Below are 19,743 nucleotides of genomic sequence, written 5' to 3'. Positions count from 1 at the left end.
TGATATAAAGTGGAAAATAAATAGACTGCTGCTTTTTTTTATAATGGATGCACTGAATGGCTCGTCTCATTTATCATATCAGCATGCTTGGTGGGGAGAAATGAATACGGCAAAAGCTAAATCCATCGTTGCCATCTGGCGGTGGAGTGGAATTTTAGTTCAAGCGGCAAAGAAGAAAGCATTGAAACCAACAGCCAAATATTTATAATAATTCGTGAGTTTAAAAGGATTTAAGAATAGTTATAAATAACATTTCAGTTGTTTCACTTTCCTAAACTTAACCAGTTGCATGCATGTAGTCTAGTCTAGAGCTCGAATATTGATGGACTGAATAGGGATCAGTGGTCATAGAAGATCAGACAACAAACAGCTGGACAGAACAGAAGTCTGAAAAAAGAATCAAACTGTTCCAGGACGGCTATTAAGCTTTTTTTATTTAAGAAAATACAACTGTTCTAGCTTGAAGAGTCTAAGAAGATCAATGATTGTCGTTTGAAAGACCTTGCATCACTTTACTGCATTCTTCTATGTGAAATGATATATGACTACCCTTATGACTAATGTTGCAGTCCAAGCTCATTTAGCCCTGCTACAGGAACACATAAATGAAGCACTGGGGATGTGTAAGTACCCTCTAAGACATCAAGTTAAATAATCCTCACATAATACCATTTGGTTTTCAAATCAGAACTCTATCATTTTTGCCCCTTTTGACCTTCTTCAGTACATCTAGATGTCAGCTTGGAGACAATTTTTCCAAAACCACATATTCACTAATTTCCTTAAAGAATACAGTACGGGGGAGGGAACCCTCTTCTTGGACCTAAAGTTACTAGAAACAAATGATCCGATTTAATGCTAAATCTTTGTTCCTATTACACCAGGAACAAAGCTAAGAAATGCACTGTCTGTACCAGACACCCCAAAACTAGTTCATGCTTTTATCACCTCAAGAATGGACTACTGTAATGCCCTGCTAACTGGATGTTAAGAAGCTGGAGTCCTTACAAGAACCAAAAGGTTTGACTATGTTAGCCAGATATTATCAACGCAGCATTGGCTGTCTGTCAGATTCCGTATCGATTACAAAATTGTTTTACTGACATGCAAATCTATACACGACCTTGCTCCTCAGTATCTAGGTAAACATATTTCCTATTATAGACCCTTATGCCTACTTAGATTACAAGGTGCTGATTATCTATTAACACCTAGCATTATGAAAGTTATAGCAAGAGATAATAGCATTTTCATACAAATCCCCCAGCTTTGGAATAATCTTCTAGTCAGTGTTATGACTGTATTTTAAAGTCTAGTTTGAAAACTTGTTTATTTAGTCAAGCTTTGAAATTAATAAATGGTGCAGATCTTGGTGTGTGTGGACATAGAGTATGAAGGTAAACAGATGTTGGAGCTGACATGCCTCTGCTCTCATGCGTTCACCCTGCTTAGCTGTTATAGCTTGTTCTGCCAGAGTCTGCCAAGATCTGCAATGGTCCCTCACGTCTCTTCTGGTTGTGATGCAAGCTCGACCCTTCGGACCAGCCTAATCAAACTGGACCCCCAACTGTGCCTGTCTAGCGAATCTGTAGCCCCAGAAGAGATCACAAACTGTTCTTGGGTCCCATGGAGACTTTACTGAAGTTTTTTTTATTTTATTTTATTTTATTTATTTATTTATTTATTTATTTATTTATTTATTTATTTATTTATTTATTTATTTTTAAACAGTAGATGGCGGTAAAACATTTTGATTTTGGTTATCAATCAGTATCGTAGAAGAAGATGCTTACGGAAGTATGTAGCAACACATGCGTTGCTGAGGTAGTAGACTAACGCTATATTAGCAGAAACGTCTGACGTCTACTGTAAGTTATCCTTTCTATTTTTCTATATATTATAGAAAAACAACGTATAACCGGTTCCTCAATGGCTAACTGTCGATCTAGGCAGTAATTTATCCTTCATCAGACCTGCTCACATTAGCCACATGGAAGTCTTTAGCTAGCTACGTTAGGAAGATATGTTTTCTTTAGCTGATTTTATTGTTGACGCCGTAACTTAACTTCTCAGAATGCAATGTTTCTTTGTTTTATCAACTCACTACTTTTTTTTCTTTTTAGAAAGAGATGGCAAAAAATAAACAGAAGGGTAGAAAACAGAAGAACGTGTTTCAAGTTGCCAACCAGCAAGCCAAACCCAAGACCAAAACAAAGCCTGTTAAAACTTCGTTAAAACATGTACGTTAAGCGTTCCCACGTGCTGTAGCTACTTGCTTTGCTCTTGATTTGCTGTTTGGGTGCAGAATGAAGAGTGAGTTGACGTTTGTATTTATCTTGACATAAGATTAACACTTTGAAGAACGAGAAAGTGGAAAACCTGAATCAGATCTTCTCAGAGGTCCAGAGGGATGTGAAAAGTATTTCAAAATCTACAGGCCCAGACCCTAAACAGAAAGCAATGGTAGTATGCTCCATCATGACCAAACTAAGATAAAACTAAGGCTATTTTCAACAGCAGAATGTATGACCTACCGTTTGTTAAATGCCTCCCATAAATTTTGAAAGTAAAAATGGCTTTAGCATGCTTTGCATTTTTGAGACATATATTCAATAGTGCTCAGTTTGAAGATTTAAAATTTGTCAGTTGGTTTATAGTTTATTTTAAAAATGTTTTACAGGTTATAAAGGAAAACCCTCGGGAGCCTGTCAATGTGGATGGTGCAGTCCAGCTGTTTTCTCAGTTATAGTGGATTGGGTCACGTGAGAAAAATCTGTTTGCATCTGTGCACGTTGTGTAAGCACTGAGGTGGAAAACAAGCTCGAGCATAATGAGTTTGAGTAGAAATGTTAAGATGAGATATTTGGGAGAATAATATCAAATGTCAGATAATGTGTAGACACAGCCTGGGAGTTTTAGCTTGAATTTGAATCTGAATTTCATATGATTCATTTTGATGGAAGCCAAATGAACTGCTATTTATAACGAAAAGTGTGGGTTTTGGCTTTCAGTGAAACCTTGTCCAAAATTTCTCTGTGGTAATTTGTCTGTTTAAAATCAGGCATGACACTGTCCAAGATGAGAGTAACAGATAAAATGAGGGAAATATCTCAAATGGGCATGTTAACTGAAAGAGCAGCAATTCTTGTATGATCAGATATTCTCATGAACAGTGGATATTGTTCAGATTTTTAGCAATTCTATCAACATTTGTACATAAAATCGGCGCTTGATGGATATACAAATAAAGTGATGTATAAATACATGATCTGAATTGGTGCATTTTTAATGTAGCACAGTAAAAGTTACTTGGTCCAATAAAGGCTCCTCTGTGTGCTGCAAAAAAAAATTATAAAATGACCCATTAACAAGTCCAGACAGGTTCTGTCTTCAGTTTTTCCACACAGCCGTTTACTGTAAATTATAGCCTCACTTCTCTTAGGTCAAACATTGTATTTTTCTAAGATGTTGATCCTGTTCTTTTCAGGCAAAGTTCTTTCAAATCCATTACTGTTGATGTTATGCTGTGAGGTTCTGTGCATAGTTAATTGTTATTTATAATTGAAATAATTACAGTTTATATATCTGCATGTTGCTGTTGCCTTGTCAAGTCTGTCGCGCTCCTCATTCTACATGTAATTCTTAGCTCTTTTTAATATGCAGAAAGAGATGGTGTTTTCCCTCTGTAGTACTATTCCTCTTACAATCTGAATATCTAGAAGTGTTTGTCTAGACGTCAGCTGTAAAGTCAGCTGTTTGTGGAATATTTTACCACCACCATACTTAGCTTCAGAAAAGGAAATGCCAACGACGATATGTAAAATGCTGTTCTGTATTAGTTCAAATGTGGTTCTCTAGACGTACTCTTATACAGTTCCCAGTTGCTTTATATTCTATGTTGCGCAGGCCGCACTGATTATTGTGTAGTAATGGGTCAACTGGATCTCTAACCTGTAGCCTTTCATCAAAAGATAACTGACCTGGACTGGGCTTCGACATATGACAAAGAGCAAGGTGACAGGTCACGTGATAAGTCTGTAGCAGTACGAGCCTAGTGCCTCTCCAAGAGTTAAGTGGGATTTTAAGCCTTTCCTACAGGCTCTGATGTTTAGGATGTTTTAATCCATCATGAATGTTGGCTTTGAGTTTAAAGCAGGATGGATTCCCTCAGGTTGTGAGACACAAAATGTGAGACTTCTTTAACATGATTTTATTTATGCCAAGAGGTCTGGAATTATTTGCTCATGTGTTCCCCACTTTATACAGTAGGCAGTGAATATTGGATCTCATTTAAAATTTGGTCTGATATGGACTTGTGAAAGCATCTTTTGGCGCCACCTGTCGGGGAAATGTAGCCTAATGGCAGACGTAATTTGTTAGTCAGGTCCTTGAAGGCGTGTAGTAATTTATAAGCAATGAAGCAATATTTTCAAATGAGGCGTCATGTGTAATGTGCAGATATCGCTGAAAGTGCGTTTCGTCCAAATATTATTACGAACGTTGTAAATATTGTATCAACGTAAAGGTCTGCTTTGCTTTGTGAGTACGGTGTTTCAGAATACATATGAGGACCTTAACAAAAGTCCCAGATTTGGTCCTTTCCTTACCACCAACACCGCGGCGAAATGGATTCGGTCGGTCATTCCTAGCCGAGCATTTTTTTTTTTATCGGAACCATGATTTGGTTCTGACCGGTTCCTGTATCCTAAGATCGGTTCATGTTTGTACCGGTGTGCTCCTATGCACTAATTGACACCAACTAGCCCTGTGAGAGGAGCCTGATATGTCTGGCGTGGCTGGAGCTGGGGCGTGCGCTAGCGTTGGCGCGGCCACCGCGAGTTGTACTTCAGCCGGCTCTACCTCTGGCGCACTATGCGGCGGTTCGGGCATTGCGGGTAGACTACCGACTCGGGTTTTGGAGCACATTTTCTCGTATCTGGAGTTGTCGGACCTCACGAAGTGTTTCTTGGTTTGCTGGCACTGGAACCACTGCCTCGCCGACGAGAACAGCGAGGTGTGGCGGAGCCTCTGCGCCCGCTTGCTCAGCGAAGAGGCTCTGCGCTCAGACATCCTCTGCAACTTGCCAACGCACAGAGGGAAAGTAAGTCGCATTTCTGCATTATTCCAACAACCAGGACACGGCTAACTAGTTGGCCAACACGAAGTATCGGGAATTAAACTAACCTATGTCTACAAGTCGTTATTAGCTGGTTAGCTAGCTAGCTAGTAACGACCTGGCCGGCTGAATTTGTACTTCCATCTGTTTAGTGCACATTTATAGTGTGTGTGTGTGTGTGTGTGTGTGTGTGTGTGTGTGTGTGTGTGGGTGGGTGGGCGTCAGAGGACACACGACCTCCTTAAAAAGGTTTAAAAGCAGCCGCACAGTGTATGGTCGACGTTACAAGCAGCCGAGAGATTGTTTGACACTTGCTCATGACGTCACTTGTAAATACTAAATATAGATCTGCGGAATCGGTTATTTTAGCCGTTTACAGCGACCGCACGATCTCGGCGCATCCCAATGCCGTCTGGAAGGATTTCTGACCTGGAGTTGTCCTGGAGTTGCGCTGTATTCCAGGTTGCAGTGTTGCTGCCTAGTCAGCCCTAGCATGTCTGATAAGAGAGTGGTGGAGTTGGTCATACTGAGCTCCCACAGTTTGCAGACAATTTATAGGTTCTAAATTGCTTACATATTTATTGCTTGTGAACATCAGTATTTCCAAATGTATGTTTTGGAAAGTATGTCAAGTAATGACTATTTTCATAAAGCTTTCCGTGACAGTTTCTTTAAGATGCACTATATCAAACAAGATGAAACTTACATAGCGTTTAATTGTAAGGTTCATATGTAGAACTTAACCAACCCTACTAACCAAAGAGCAGCAGAATTATTGCTTTAAGAAAGTTATTGCTTAAGCCAAGACTAACTCACTTCCTAAGGAACAGGCTGTGGCATCCTTGCTCTTCATTGTTATTGTTAGATATCACTCACCTTTTGAGAAGTACTCTTTTATATCTCCTTCATCTGTGACCTGCATGTTTTAGCCTTCACAAGAATACATTTTTTGTATCTGCCATGCCATCTCAGTTACAAAATTCCTGAACAAGCTCCGCAGCCTTGCTGTCATAGTTGTCATTTTTGTCCTTCCGCGTACACTGTTTCTACGTTTGGATGTACTTGATCTGAAGCACGGAATCTGAACCCGTCACTTAATTTTCCTGCTCTCTCTACAGCTGAAGTCATTTCAGCATGCTCTGAGCTCCCACGACTGCTCGAGGAACGTGTATGTTAAGAAGAACGGTTTCACCCTCCACCGCAACCCCATCGCCCAGAGCACTGATGGCGCTCGTGGTAAGATCGGCTTCACGGAAGGCAGGCATGCCTGGGAGATCTGGTGGGAGGGGCCACTTGGCACCGTGGCAGTGATTGGGATTGCAACCAAGCGGGCACCAATGCAGTGCCAAGGCTACGTAGCGCTGCTGGGTAGTGATGACCAGAGCTGGGGATGGAACCTGGTGGATAACAACCTCCTTCACAACGGTGAAGTCAACGGGAACTTCCCTCAGTGCAACAATGCACCAAAGTACCAGGTGAGATGGCTTGGGTTTACACGAGGCAGTTGGGGTCCAGAATCTATAACTTAATACGGTTCCTTACTCTGAAGTCAGTGCGAACGAATGCAGCCAAGATGTTTTACTGTGAATGGGCTTTCTGCTTTATTTTACTTTAATTGCATAGTACTTGTATAGCACTTTATGCAACAGGGGAAGCAATGGCATAAGGAAGAAACCTTGAAATAAGCAAGGGTTTGAAATGTCCTCTGGGCAATACGAAAAAGCAAAGTTAATCTGTTAATCCGTTAATATGTTAATCCGTTAATCTGTTAATCTGTCAATCTGTCTGTTCAGAGAGTATCACTTTTTTGGGGGGAAGCCCAGTGATTTCGGTTTAGCCTCAATTTTGGATGGGCAAAACGCCAAGACTTGGTATACATTTAATCATGGTGCCCTGTGCCATTCCAGCTGTCTTCTTTGTTTTTTGCTCATCAGACCATGAGATGCTGAAATCTTGGCCAAACCTCAGGACGGACTTTGTGCTGAACGTCAGACTATGTGATTGAAGTTTTTCTGGTGACAAAACCCACGGTGCTAGAAAACTCTTCTTCTGCTTTTGTTGTCCATTTGCGACTTGCGTTTGCTAAACGGAACAGTCCGCCTTTGCGTCCCACATTCCGCTCCTTCATTTTACTACACTGCTGCATATTTTCAGTTGGCTCACAGGTTCTGCATAATTCCAGGACACTCCATACTGGTTGTGCACAATTCCAGGCCATTCCCCATTGGCTGTTTTTAGACGAACGCAGCTGCAGTGGTCACACACGGAATAATGGAGCAAAATTCCTGCTGCTTCCAAAAGATAATTGTAGGCAATAATCAGGCTGTCGTGGAGAGAATGCACTATACGGTCAAAGGCGAATATTAGCTTGTGAACAAAGACTTCCACAATCAGTGACCTGTTATCCGCAATGGCATAATCGTCAAGATAATCACATGGTGTAAAGATGGCTTAATACACCAGTAAACCTGGTAATCCACCGATGGGTTCAGGGCAGGTGCAACGAACAAGATGCGCTGAATGGTTGCCCTTCAGGATGGAAGTGTACCCCTCGTTTAGAGTCTCGTCTTGCCCAAACTCTGAAAGTAATCGCCAGGGTGGAAATCAAATTGAGGTCAAATCTCTCACTAACAGAGAAAGGCCTAAGTATGGGAACATTGACAATGCTTAAAACCTTAGGTTAAGATGATTAGGAACAAACCTGTTGAGAGAAGGATCAAGGGGAGGATGAAATGTTAAAAGTCAAAGTTTTTTGACATACCATTTTAATAGTGTAATTTCCAGGTACTTTAAGAAATTATTTTAAGCTTGATAGATATTCTCATGTAGTGAAAACTTGATTTCTTTTTAATTCTTTCTGTACAACAGGCTCCTAAAATATGATCTGATCTCCAGGGTCACTCAGGGGTTTCCTTATTAAGAAGACCTACCTCAATTAAGTTGCTTTCTGCTTTAATATCCTAACCAGTAATGTCTGCTTCACCCAACCAAAGGTGTAGATGTGTGCTGATCTCATTTAGCCCATTGCTCTATACAAAGGTTTGTGTATACTTTTGGGCTGTCTTACTCAAACATCCTACTTTAGACTGAGGGCCAGATGTTGACTTGGCTAAGTCTAAAATACAGTATTTCTTCTCTTTGAATCACTATGTTGTTAATATAGCAAGACAATAACCCGTAACACAGGAACGCATCATGACAACCTCTTTTGAGGTTTTCAACTTGACACCCTGGCAAAGCAGTCTTACGCTATTAAACTCCCTCCACCCTACTTTACAGTTGGTGTCCGGTTGTTGTGTTAGTTGGCACAGTGTTTGATTCTACAGATATAACACTGTGTACAGTTACCAAAACTTTCAGCTTTATGGGTCATCTTTCCACAGAGCTTTGTTTCAGAAGTGCTGTGGATCATCCAGGTGGTCTTCACTACACTTGAGATGTGCAGCATGGTTGTATATGATACAAGCAATAAAACTACCTGAAGTTGCTTAAAACACAGGTGTTATTTGTGCAGAACCAGGCTTTTCTTATACTTCCACAGTTATATATTGTTTATAAACTAAATGAAACCAGATCATCACATAGTCATATGGTATCAGAATGTTACAACAAAATTTAGGCTGCATGATAATTGGTAATTTCCAGACTCACTTATTTTCTCTAACTAGTGATTTTGCTCTCTGAATTATGAACACAGATTGCACAGTAAGGAATCCCATTTAAATTTGCATGGAATCATCTTTTCATCATCACGTAATATGAAACTCTGATGGTCTTGTGTTCTAGATAGGGGAGAGGATACGAGTGATCCTGGACATGGACGATAAGACGTTGGCTTTTGAGCGAGGCTTTGAGTTCCTGGGCGTGGCCTTCAGGGGGCTGCCCAAGGCCTGCCTCTTTCCAGCAGTTTCAGCGGTTTACGGCAACACCGAAGTCACAATGGTCTACCTGGGCAAACCTTTGGATGGCTGAGACATCGCACGTGACCAGGAGACATTCACATGACAGTGACTCGGAACAGCCCTTGGTGTGACAGAGATGAGCTGTTTGGAACGAACAAATGGGGGGTATGGGTCCGACGCGCCACAGGATGCGTGCTTGGCTTCCGCAAGTTTTCTCGATGGCTGAGGATGGTTATTTTTAAAGTTCATTTGAATTTAATTTATTAAAAGACACTGGGCTATGTCTTAGTTAATCAAGCCAACCAGAAAAGATGGTAGGTGGAAATTTTAACCCTAATCTTAACCCAAACTCTATACATAATCTGAAATCAGTGTGTTTATAACACATGACAGCGGTCATGTCCAATAAGTATTGCATTAATACAACAACGGGATGACTTTAGAATTTTACTCTGCACCACAAAACCAACTCATATGCAGGCATATGACATGCCAAAATGATGTTTCTGTTGCCTCTTCACAACGTGACCATGTTGAGCTCAAAGGTAAGACTGCTTCACTACAAGAATTAGTACTTTGCATGCACTATAAGTTGAAGCTGTCTTTCGCCATTAGTGTTTGTGCAGGGAAACCTTGTAACTGTTCCTGTACTACTTCTCCATTGTGATGTAATAGTGTATGATATATTTATTTATTAGGTTTTTCCTTGGTATCATTGAGTTCATGGAACCAGTGAATAAACTATACGGTGCCAGTCTAAGTGTAGATGTTTGTACTTTTAAATGTTTGTATTTTTCTACCTTATAAGCATTTTACATATTAGCAGTATTCAGTTTGAGCAAAACTAATAATTCAATCACACAGATATATGGTGGACGGGGTATCAAAATTATCAAAAGGACCTCTGCATGAAATGTCCTGTTTCTCTGGAACCATGTTTCTCTCTACTTCATTGTAATTCTGACTAAATCTACCTCTTTTACTGGAGTCCACTACAGTTAGCAAGATTTCTAGAGAAACAGGAAGTCTCAGGACAGGAGGTCCTTCATCAGATGTGCAAGTACGAAGTGCTTATACACACACAAATGCACACCAGCCTGCCGAAACTGCTCTAACCCGTCAAGCCACTTGCTCCGTTAAACCTCTGAAGGTGTCTTGTGGTAACTGGTGCAAAGATGTTAGCAGCAGATATTTTAAGTCCTGTAAGTTGCAAGATTGGACTTCTTTTTCAAGCATGTCCTGCAGACTCAGCTTTGTGGAATTTGGTGACCAAGTCAACACCTTGAGCTACTGCTTTATGTTCCTGCAACCATTCCTAAACAATTTCTACAGAGCAGCATGGAGCATCGTCCTGCTGAAAGAGCCACAAGGGAATACCGTTGACACAAAGCAACTGCCCAGAGCATCACCTTGCTTCTGTTGGCTTGCGTTCCCATAGTCCAGGTGCGGTCCCTTCCCGCACGCACCCAGCCATCCACATGAAGTAAAAGAAGACTTGATTCACCAGGCTACCACCTTGTGTTGCTCCTTGATCCAGTTCTGATATGCCTTTGTATAGTGCAGGCGTTTTGGTTGAGGACAGGGACCATCATGGGAAGTCTGCATATGTGGCTGTGTAGCCACAAACCATCAATGCATTGTGTGTTCTGCCACCTTTCTGTCATAGCCACCAGGAACCTTTTCTGCAGTTTGTGCTACATTAGCCCTTCTGCGGGATTCTGTGTTAGCATTTCGCTCACCATGTGCATCACTGAGCCTTGGCTGCCTGTGAAACTATTGCCAGTTTTTCTTGGAAGAGGCTTGGGAAGTACTAACCACTACATACCAGGAACACCCCAGCTGACTAGTGTGACGCACACTGACCCAGTGTGGTCCTTGTCAAAGTCACTCAAGTCCTTAAGTGTACTCATTTCCCTGCTTCCAACACATCAATTTCAAGAACTGACTGGTCACTTACTGCCTAATATATCCCACCCCTTGACAGGTGCCCTTGTAACAAGCTAATGACAGTTATTCACTTCACCTGTCAGTCCTTTTTAATATTGCTGCTGATCCATATACACTGCCTGGCCAAAAAAAATAAAGGTCACCACCTGGATTTAACTAAGCAAATAGGTAAGAGCCTCCCATTGGATAGTTACTGCATGGGTGATTGTTTCAGCTGGCAACAAGTTATTGAACCTTAACTGACGCAGTGAGTAGCTTCTCATTTGTTAAACAACCATGTAGGAAGACACATCCTGTGGTCATGGAAAAGATGTTAATTTGTGTCAGAAGGGTCAAATTATTGGCATGCATCAAGCAGAGAAAACATCTAAGGAGATTGCTGAAACAACTAAAAGTGGGTTAACTGTTCAATGCATTATTAAAAAGTGGAAGGACAGTGGGGAAACATCATCTTTGAGGAAGGAATGTGGTCAGAAAAAAATCTTGAATGATAGTGATTGGCGATCACTTAAACGTGTGGTGAACTCAAATTGTAGAAAAACAACAGTAGAACTCAGGGATATGTTTAATAGTGAAAATAAGAGCATTTCCACACACAATGCGAAGGGAACTCAAGGGATTGGGACTAAATAGCTGTGTAGGCTGTGTGTAGAAAAACGCTTGTCAGTGAGGTTAACCACCAAAAACGGCTTCAGTTTGCTAGGGAGCATAAAGATTGGACTCTGGAGCAATGGAAGAAGGTCATGTGGTTTGATGAGTCCAGATTTACCCTGTTCCAGAGGGATGAGCGCATCAGGGTAAGAAGAGAGGCGGATGAAGTGATGCACCCATCATGCCTAGTGCCTACCGTACAAGCCTGTGGAGGCAGTACTATGATCTGGGGTTGCTGCAGTTGGTCAGGTCTAGATTCAGCAAAATTATGTGCCCAAAGAATGAGGTCAGCTGAATATACCTGAATATACTGAATGACGAGGTTATTCCATCAATGGATCTTTTCTTCCCTGATGGCACTGGAATATTCCAAAATGACAATGCCAGGCTCAAATTGTGAAAGAGTGGTTCAGGGAGCATGAGACATAATTTTCACATATGGATTGGCTACCACAGAGTTCAGACCTGAACCTCATTGAGAATCTTTGGGATGTGCTGGAGAAGACTTTGCACAGTGGTCCAAATCTCCCATCATCAATAAAAGATCTTGGGGGGGATTAATGCAACTCTGGACAGAAATAAATGTGAAATTGCAGAAGCTTGTGGAAAGGATGCCACAGGGAATGTGTGCCGTAATCAAAGCTAAAGGCGGTCCAACGAAGTATTAGAGTGTGTGACCTTTTTTTTGGCCAAGCAGTGTATGTTGTAATATCCAGTGTATGGTGACAGAATGTGGCTGTACCACAAGAGGGCATATAATGCTCATTCCTCAAAGTCTCATAGACCAGTCCAGTTCGGTACCTCTATTGTGCAACTTTTGCACATATATTTGGTTAATAGATTTGGTGCAACAGTCCAGTTTGTTGAAGAGAAGGGGAGCAGCCTTTAACTAATCTGGTTAACACACTGCCTCGTGGGGTCAAATGCTTAAGAACTAGGACTCTAGTGCGTCAGTGAGCAAAACGTTTACGGTCCGTAAACTACTTACAACTGTTTTTAGTGGTCAATACATACTACTATAATAATAAGAACATGGAAATATAAGGGAAATAAAATCTACTGGGCTAGTCACTAGAATTTAATTATTGTACAAATGCAGAATACACGAGATAATAGCCGTACGTTCCTAGACTGTACTAACTGGGCGTTAAACCTACTTAACTGGTTTACTTTAAGTAATTATTTCCCAGATTTGTCAAGTTCCTAGAATGTCTATCTGAGCGCGCTGAACAGTTGTTTAGACTAATTTACTACTTTAAGATGAGTAACGACTGCTTCTATGTAGAGGCTACCCAGTGGCATTATTGGCATGGATTATATACTATATACCTGCACTTCTTTCTGTTCATCGACTGCTTCGTTGCAGGCCTATTCAATGTTATAGACCTCAGATAGTTCAGATGGCACCCCACCTTAGAACCCGTGGATTTCATGGCTACTTGTGATCCATTTAAAATGTATTGGCCTACATGCTTGCACGATGTACTGGATTAAACCTATTAAGACACCTAAGAGTTACCCAAGGCCAGAGCCTCTAAATTGGGCTACAGAGATGGAGAAAGTGCACTGTACAACACATTTTCAATAACATTACCCTGAGCTTGTCGTAGAACACAAATGTTGGCAAAGAAGGCAAAGGTGAAAGTTTTTACAGGCTTGAGCTGTCTGACTACTGATGCATGGCTGTGCAGAGCATATGACGGTTTGTTGTAGCAAAGTGATGGAGCTGCAGCTTTTGACAGGAAGGGTGTGAGCGCTCCGTGGTTTCCTCTTTAGTAGTATCTGATGAGCAAAACCAGTAGTGGCTGACATGGGTGTGTTCCTTATGCATGATTTTGTGGTCTACTAAATAAGACCTAAATAAAACTTATCAAGACGCATTAATCATTTATGCTTTTTTTTTTTTGCAGCCTGTGAGACACATCAGACCATATAAGAAGTAGAATTTTCGCTCTTGCGTTTGCCGCGAGTCCACGAGCGAGAGAGAGAGAGAGAGAGAGAGAGCGAGAGCGAGCGCGCCCTGCTAATATAAATCTACCACCGCGCAATACGAACCTCTACGCTGTACTGTCTTGGCAGGCTACATGTGACTTGGTTTCCGTTGCTTTCTTGCTTCCGCAAATACAAAAGACACTGCAGAGCTGCAGATGTCAAGCGCTTGGTTCTCCGATGGACCCGATCGCAGCGCGCTGGTCGCAAAACCAAGTGATGGTCGACAGCCGAACCTGCCGCTGCGCAGTGGACGCGAGCCCAACCAGCGGGGTAAGAGCGCTCAGGATCCCGCAGCGGAGCTTTACGCGCCTGCGGCGAGAGACGGCGGGATTAAAGCCAGTCTGTCCGTCAGCCCTCAGCGTGAGCCTAAGCGTAGTCTACAGAAGACAGCGGCGATGTCGCGGACTCCCTCCGGTATGGCTCAGCTGTAGCCAGGGAGGGAACGCCTGACCCCAGAGACTGGCTGCGCCTACTCGTGGGTTCATCGCTGGACCAGTCATATTATCTTTTGCGTGTCTATGTATTGATATATATTGTCAGTGCTAAATCAAATTAGTTAGAGGTTTCGGAGTTGTAGGCTAAGGTAGGCATACAATCAGAAAAAAAATAATTTAAGAGTTATCAATATTTTAAGCCGTGTTTATCCTCTTTTCCACTTTTTATTTATAGTGGAAACAAATACATCTATTGCTGCATACATCGTATTGGTTACACTGTTTTCTTTGAAACTTTATTTATTTGCTTAATAATTTCTTAATGGTGGATAAAATTGCTGGAACAAGTGATAGACTGAATTAAAATTCGGAATTTTATGCAAAATCAGTTTGAAAAATAAATTATTAAAATAGATGTCAACTCACATAGATTTCTATTAAGCACAAAATAAATGTTATTTGATATGTCCATAACACATCTACATTAATATTAGGTCTAAGTATATGAAAAGGCGATCGGTAGCGCAGTGTCCAGCGTACATGGATGTTCAGAATAGCGACTTTACTGGGAGAGCGATTGATGGTGTGAACGCGCCAGTATGGAGCAAACCTTGAAACAAAGTGTGATATCTTAATTAGTTTTCTCTTCGGCACGTGTTTCACTGTTATTGCCTTTATCTTGGCTTTCTTTTCCGGGCTTTAGCGAGTATGGTAAGATGCCGGACCTCGGCGCCCCCCGCACGCTGCCGTTCTTCGCCCTTCTGCCCGTCCTGTTGGCCCTGTCGCAGGGGCTGAGCCATCCACCCAACAGCCCATGCAGAGTGGTAAGATGGAAAACCAACCAAACCAATCCAATGCGACGCACATATAACTACGATGCCACACAGTGATCTGTAAAGGTGACGTTGTTGTTGTTGGGCAACAAAGTTTATTTGAACACCAATGATACAATATAGGAGAGTTCCGAGATAAGACTTCACATCTACAGACTGAGGCTTTTTCGGTTAAATATATGAAAAATAGTTTATATAAAATACAGTGTCTATAAAGTATGTTCCTTTTGTACTATAAATAATACTAATCCAGTTTTAAGCTCTTACTAAGACTTGACTGTCATTTTAAAATATCAATGTATGGCATTATAAAGTGAAGTCGCATAAGTATATAACCAGGTATTTTTCTGTTCACTTAACTTTTAATTGTAATGTTCAAGTGCTGCACAGTTACTCACAAAGCCTATTTGAACATAGCTAGCTGTGTAAACATTTGTAAATAATATAAAATCTATCCTTAAATTAAACCTGAAATGTAAGCCTTACTAGTTGCTCATTTAAAATCAACTGTTGTTCACCAGCGATTAATTATTGCTCCATGATTTGATTTGATTTGGTTTTCCTTATTTTGTGTGGGGTATCTACTTTGAGATATTTGTTTTTTCTCATTGCCTGTGTTCTTTCTTATCTTCTTTCTGACCCCACAGACTCAAAACACGGCTCGCTGTGATGGCTTCCGCCTCACTTCTGTGCCGAGTGACTTGCCACATCAAATAGAGGAGCTCTTTTTAAATCAGAACCTCGTCCTAAAATTACAGTATGATTCCCTGTCACGGTATCCATCCCTTCGCCTTTTCAGCTGTGCAAACAGTCATCTGAGGGCAGTAGAAGAGGATGGGTTCTCCGGTTCACCTCTGATAGAGAGTCTCAGTTTAGCCAACAATGAGCTTCACCATGGATACGTGCAGCTTGCTCACTCTATGAGGTGTCTGACTAGGCTGAGAACTCTGGATCTGTCTGGTAATGGGCTTAGAGAAGACATGGCTTCTGACCTGCTACAGAACCTCTCATCGCTTGAATTCCTGAATTTATCAAATAACAATCTATTGAGGCTAGATGAAGCCATATTTAGAGACCTACATCAGCTAAAGGAGCTTAATCTCGAGAGGAATCTGTTGTTTGAAATTGATGGAGCATTTGATCACTTGAAAAGACTCCAACGGCTTAACCTGGCCTACAATTCTCTGCCTTGTTTGGTGAAATTTGAGATGACCCAGCTGGTAGTGTTGAATGCCAGTCATAACATTATCGAATGGTTCATAACAAATTTGGACCTCACAGAGACTTTTCAGCTGGAGACGCTGGATTTGTCTGACAACCAGCTGCTGTATTTCCCCTTTCTTCCTCAAAAAAGTCGCCTAAAGACCTTGTTACTCTCCAACAACCAGATTAGCTTTTATGGTCATCTTGCAGAGCACACCTCTCCAAACTGGACTACCAGTGTTGAGTACTACAACTTAGGTGGAAACCTCAGCAACATTACAGTGGATCTCTGGAATGACAGCTTTCATGGAGACATTTCTTCCGTCGAGCTGCTGGATCTCAGAGTAAACCAGGTGAGATACTTCCCTCAGGGATTCCTTCAGAAAATGCCTCACCTCAACAGGCTGTGGCTGACCAGGAACTGTCTAGAGTCCCTGAACCTGACAGCAGAGGACCTGCCCGTCACCCTCTACCAGCTGGACGTGAGCAACAACAGACTTACCGAGGTGCGTGCACAGTTGAGCTCAACCAGCAAGCTGAACAACCTCACGCATCTAAACCTCAGCTTAAACGACATCCAGCAGCTCCCGCCCGACATGTTCACTATGCTTCCTAGCGTCAGCAGTGTAGACCTCAGTTACAACAGGGTGGGGCTGTGCCTTCCAGGAGACACCACTAGCTTGGACTCTTCTGCCTGTGCTGTTTGGAGAAATCTTTCCTCCTTAAAACAGCTCCATATCGCTGGGTGTAACATCATGAATGTGCCACCTATCATTTTTAAAGGTACTCCACTAACACATCTTGAACTATCTAACAACCCTGGTCTGCTCATTGACCAAGACTCTTTATTAGGACTCAGTGGGACTTTGCAGCATCTGGGACTGAGTAACACAGGGTTGCAAAATTTTGACTTCTCTCCATATAAAAACTTGAAGTCTTTAAACATCTCCAAAAACTCAATGTTGGAACTTCCGAGATCACTAATGACACTGAACCTGAAGCTCCTGGACTTGAGGGATAACATGTTGTCGACCATCCAGTCAGAACAGGCATTTGTGCTGGCAGACAGAGTTCAGATTCTTTATGTGAATGGAAATGCCTTTAACTGCTGCCAGCTTCAGTGGTACAGGACACTTGAGGCATCCAGAACACTTTCTGTTGTTGATCTATCAGAAGTTACATGTACGGACCTTCACTACCAAAGACAAAGAGCTGTGCTTTTTAACTCCTTCCTCTGTGGTCGCAGGAACACAGAGGAGTCGTTTTTCTGGTACATTCTACTGTTTTTATCTGTTAGTGTGTCCCTGGTGGGCATTGGTGTCATTTATTTCCTTACATTCAGGCCAAAGGTGTTGCCTCGGGCGATCAAAAAGAGATGCTGGCGGCCCACACCATACTGAAGAAATACACAGCCCTTGTAAAACTGGTCAAATAAAGTTAAATACACATTTTTCTAATAATGAAATTGCAAGCTCATTCTTTTAAATAAGAGAACATGAAAGCGATTGTCCATCTCGATTACAAAATGTAAACAAACCTCATTTTTGCACAAGTCCTTTCCTACATGCACATTGTAGTATTTTTGTTTATTCCTTAAAACAAAAGTGTTTTTGTTTTTTTTTAAAGCATGTGAGCTCTTGAGGACACATACCACAGAGAAGAGATGTGTTGATGACAAGTTGTGAAATCTTTTGTATATGAATTGACACATACGTAATGCTTAGGAAGTCTCATGATGTTCAGCTCCAGCAATAACTTTCACTTTTTTTATACCTACTTCTGTGGCTGAGACACAATCATCGACTACGCTAGTTCTGTGGCTGAGACACAATCATCGACTATGCTAGTTCTGTGGCTGAGACACAGTCATTGACTATGCTAGTTCTGTGGCTGAGACACAATCATTGACTATGCTAGTTCTGTGGCTGAGACAGTCATCGACTATGCTAGTTCTGTGGTTGAGACACAGTCATCGACTACGCTAGTTCTGTGGCTGAGACACAGTCATTGACTAACCTAGTTCTGTGGCTGAGACACAGTCATCGACTACACTAGTTCTGTGGCTGAGACACAGTCATCGACTACGCTAGTTCTGTGGCTGAGACACAGTCATTGACTACCCTAGTTCTGTGGCTGAGACACAGTCATCGACTATGCTAGTTCTGTGGCTGAGACACAATCATTGACTATGCTAGTTCTGTGGCTGAGACAGTCATCGACTATGCTAGTTCTGTGGCTGAGACACAATCATTGACTATGCTAGTTCTGTGGCTGAGACAGTCATCGACTATGCTAGTTCTGTGGTTGAGACACAGTCATCGACTACGCTAGTTCTGTGGCTGAGACACAGTCATCGACTACACTAGTTCTGTGGCTGAGACACAGTCATCGACTACACTAGTTCTGTGGCTGAGACACAGTCATCGACTACGCTAGTTCTGTGGCTGAGACACAGTCATTGACTACCCTAGTTCTGTGGGTCGGATACAGTCATTAACTATACTAGTTCTGTGGCTGAGAATATGGCCATTCTACCACTTCTCCAATATGTCTTCCTTGGTCAGTTCACCAAAAATAGCCTCTGATATAGCAAAATATATTTTATTGCATTTTCATTATTTCATATATAATTACAGCCTTTCATTATTAATTTCAAATGTAATTTATTACCTACTTTAGTCTAGTCCAAGTCTTAGTCCACCTAAAATGAATGTTAGCTAAAGCATTTATTTACAGCTCCACGTAGTAGTTAAAATCAGAGGGTTTTATTTAACAATATAAACACACAGTTGTTCTTTACATCACTGGCTGTCAGACATTGGATAAGAAAGGTAGTGGCCCATTCATAGTAACTTTGAGCAATTGTGTATATTTGTATAACTCAAGATGATCGTTTTCCTACAACCTTTCAAATGAGTTCAACCGTGTCCAATTTTAATATTGTATTGTGACAAAAATATACAACTTTACATTTACAAACACATGCTATTATCACATGTGATAATAGCATGAACCAAAATTATTGAAATGCATCTTATTCAACCACTTAGCATCATGGATCAGTTTTCCATCTTAAACCATGACCATATAACTTCCAATGTTGATCACAATTTAGTAAAAGACAAACCTTAATCCACAACTGGAAATGTGCCATGTGTATTTTAAAATATGAAGGTTACAACAAGTCTATATTATAAACCCTTTGTTTGACTAATTATTTGTCTTTTTACAGAAGTCTGATCAATACTTTGATTTATTCTTAAGTACACTATTTCTTCTTGTCAGATAAGCCAAAGCCAGATGTCTCCGTGACCTGCTAGGAGTTAGGTGACCATGCACAACAGTTTGATTCTAAATCAATTTACATTTGTAATAAAAACACTTCACAAATTGCAAATGCTATAGCAAAACTGTTGCTTACACACATATACATGTGTGAACAAGTTTAAATTGAATATGAGAAGTTGCGTGTTGCAAACAGTTGCCAAAAGCAACAGAGGAAACATGAAATTTCCTGTTTTGCTCAGATCTGTAGCAACTGCCCAGCACAAGGTGTCAGTGAGGGCTGAGGTTTGGCTCCATGCTCACTTCTCAAGAGGCCACCGTGCAGGGCCTAGAAGACTTGTGCACTTCTTTGTTTTAGTCCTGCAAGCACACCCAGCAGC

General features: G+C 41.4%; 3 protein-coding genes across 6 annotated transcripts; all 3 read left to right on the top strand.

The window, feature by feature from the left end:
• Positions 1 to 1,741: 1,741 nt before the first annotated feature.
• Positions 1,742 to 3,265, top strand: rbis (ribosomal biogenesis factor). The gene is made up of 4 exons (XM_035530918.2): positions 1,742 to 1,868; positions 2,124 to 2,240; positions 2,347 to 2,463; positions 2,681 to 3,265. Exons 2-4 carry the CDS (start codon positions 2,130 to 2,132, stop codon positions 2,747 to 2,749), a joined length of 297 nt encoding a protein of 98 aa, XP_035386811.1. The 5' UTR covers positions 1,742 to 1,868; positions 2,124 to 2,129; the 3' UTR covers positions 2,750 to 3,265.
• Positions 3,266 to 4,172: 907 nt separating this feature from the next.
• Positions 4,173 to 9,778, top strand: fbxo45 (F-box protein 45). 2 transcript variants are annotated; one of them, XR_014117097.1, is made up of 4 exons: positions 4,173 to 5,101; positions 6,235 to 6,591; positions 7,051 to 7,146; positions 8,903 to 9,040. XR_014117097.1 is itself a non-coding variant. In XM_027007318.3 (3 exons), exons 1-3 carry the CDS (start codon positions 4,784 to 4,786, stop codon positions 9,086 to 9,088), a joined length of 861 nt encoding a protein of 286 aa, XP_026863119.2. In that variant the 5' UTR covers positions 4,389 to 4,783; the 3' UTR covers positions 9,089 to 9,778. The 2 variants fall into 2 exon arrangements, 1 of the variants encoding a protein (XP_026863119.2); XM_027007318.3 differs by lacking the exon at positions 7,051 to 7,146 and having other exon boundaries at positions 4,389 to 5,101; positions 8,903 to 9,778.
• A 3,699-nt stretch (positions 9,779 to 13,477) lies between these two features.
• On the top strand, positions 13,478 to 18,067 carry nrros (negative regulator of reactive oxygen species). 3 transcript variants are annotated; one of them, XM_027007234.3, is made up of 3 exons: positions 13,478 to 13,878; positions 14,746 to 14,866; positions 15,523 to 18,063. In XM_027007234.3, the coding sequence occupies exons 2-3, from the start codon at positions 14,759 to 14,761 to the stop codon at positions 17,476 to 17,478; spliced, it is 2,064 nt and encodes a 687-aa protein (XP_026863035.2). In that variant the 5' UTR covers positions 13,478 to 13,878; positions 14,746 to 14,758; the 3' UTR covers positions 17,479 to 18,063. The 3 variants fall into 3 exon arrangements, with proteins under 3 accessions (XP_026863035.2, XP_081553172.1, XP_081553173.1); XM_081697046.1 differs by lacking the exon at positions 13,478 to 13,878 and adding an exon at positions 13,885 to 14,083 and having other exon boundaries at positions 15,523 to 18,067; XM_081697047.1 differs by lacking the exon at positions 13,478 to 13,878 and adding an exon at positions 13,889 to 14,022 and having other exon boundaries at positions 15,523 to 18,067.
• Positions 18,068 to 19,743: the final 1,676 nt, after the last annotated feature.

Source organism: Electrophorus electricus, chromosome 14 (genome assembly GCF_041902795.1).
Source record: "Electrophorus electricus isolate QZ-2024a chromosome 14, ASM4190279v1, whole genome shotgun sequence".
NCBI classification, from domain to species: Eukaryota; Metazoa; Chordata; class Actinopteri; order Gymnotiformes; family Gymnotidae; genus Electrophorus; species Electrophorus electricus.
This window is presented reverse-complemented; position numbering and strand designations above follow the sequence as displayed.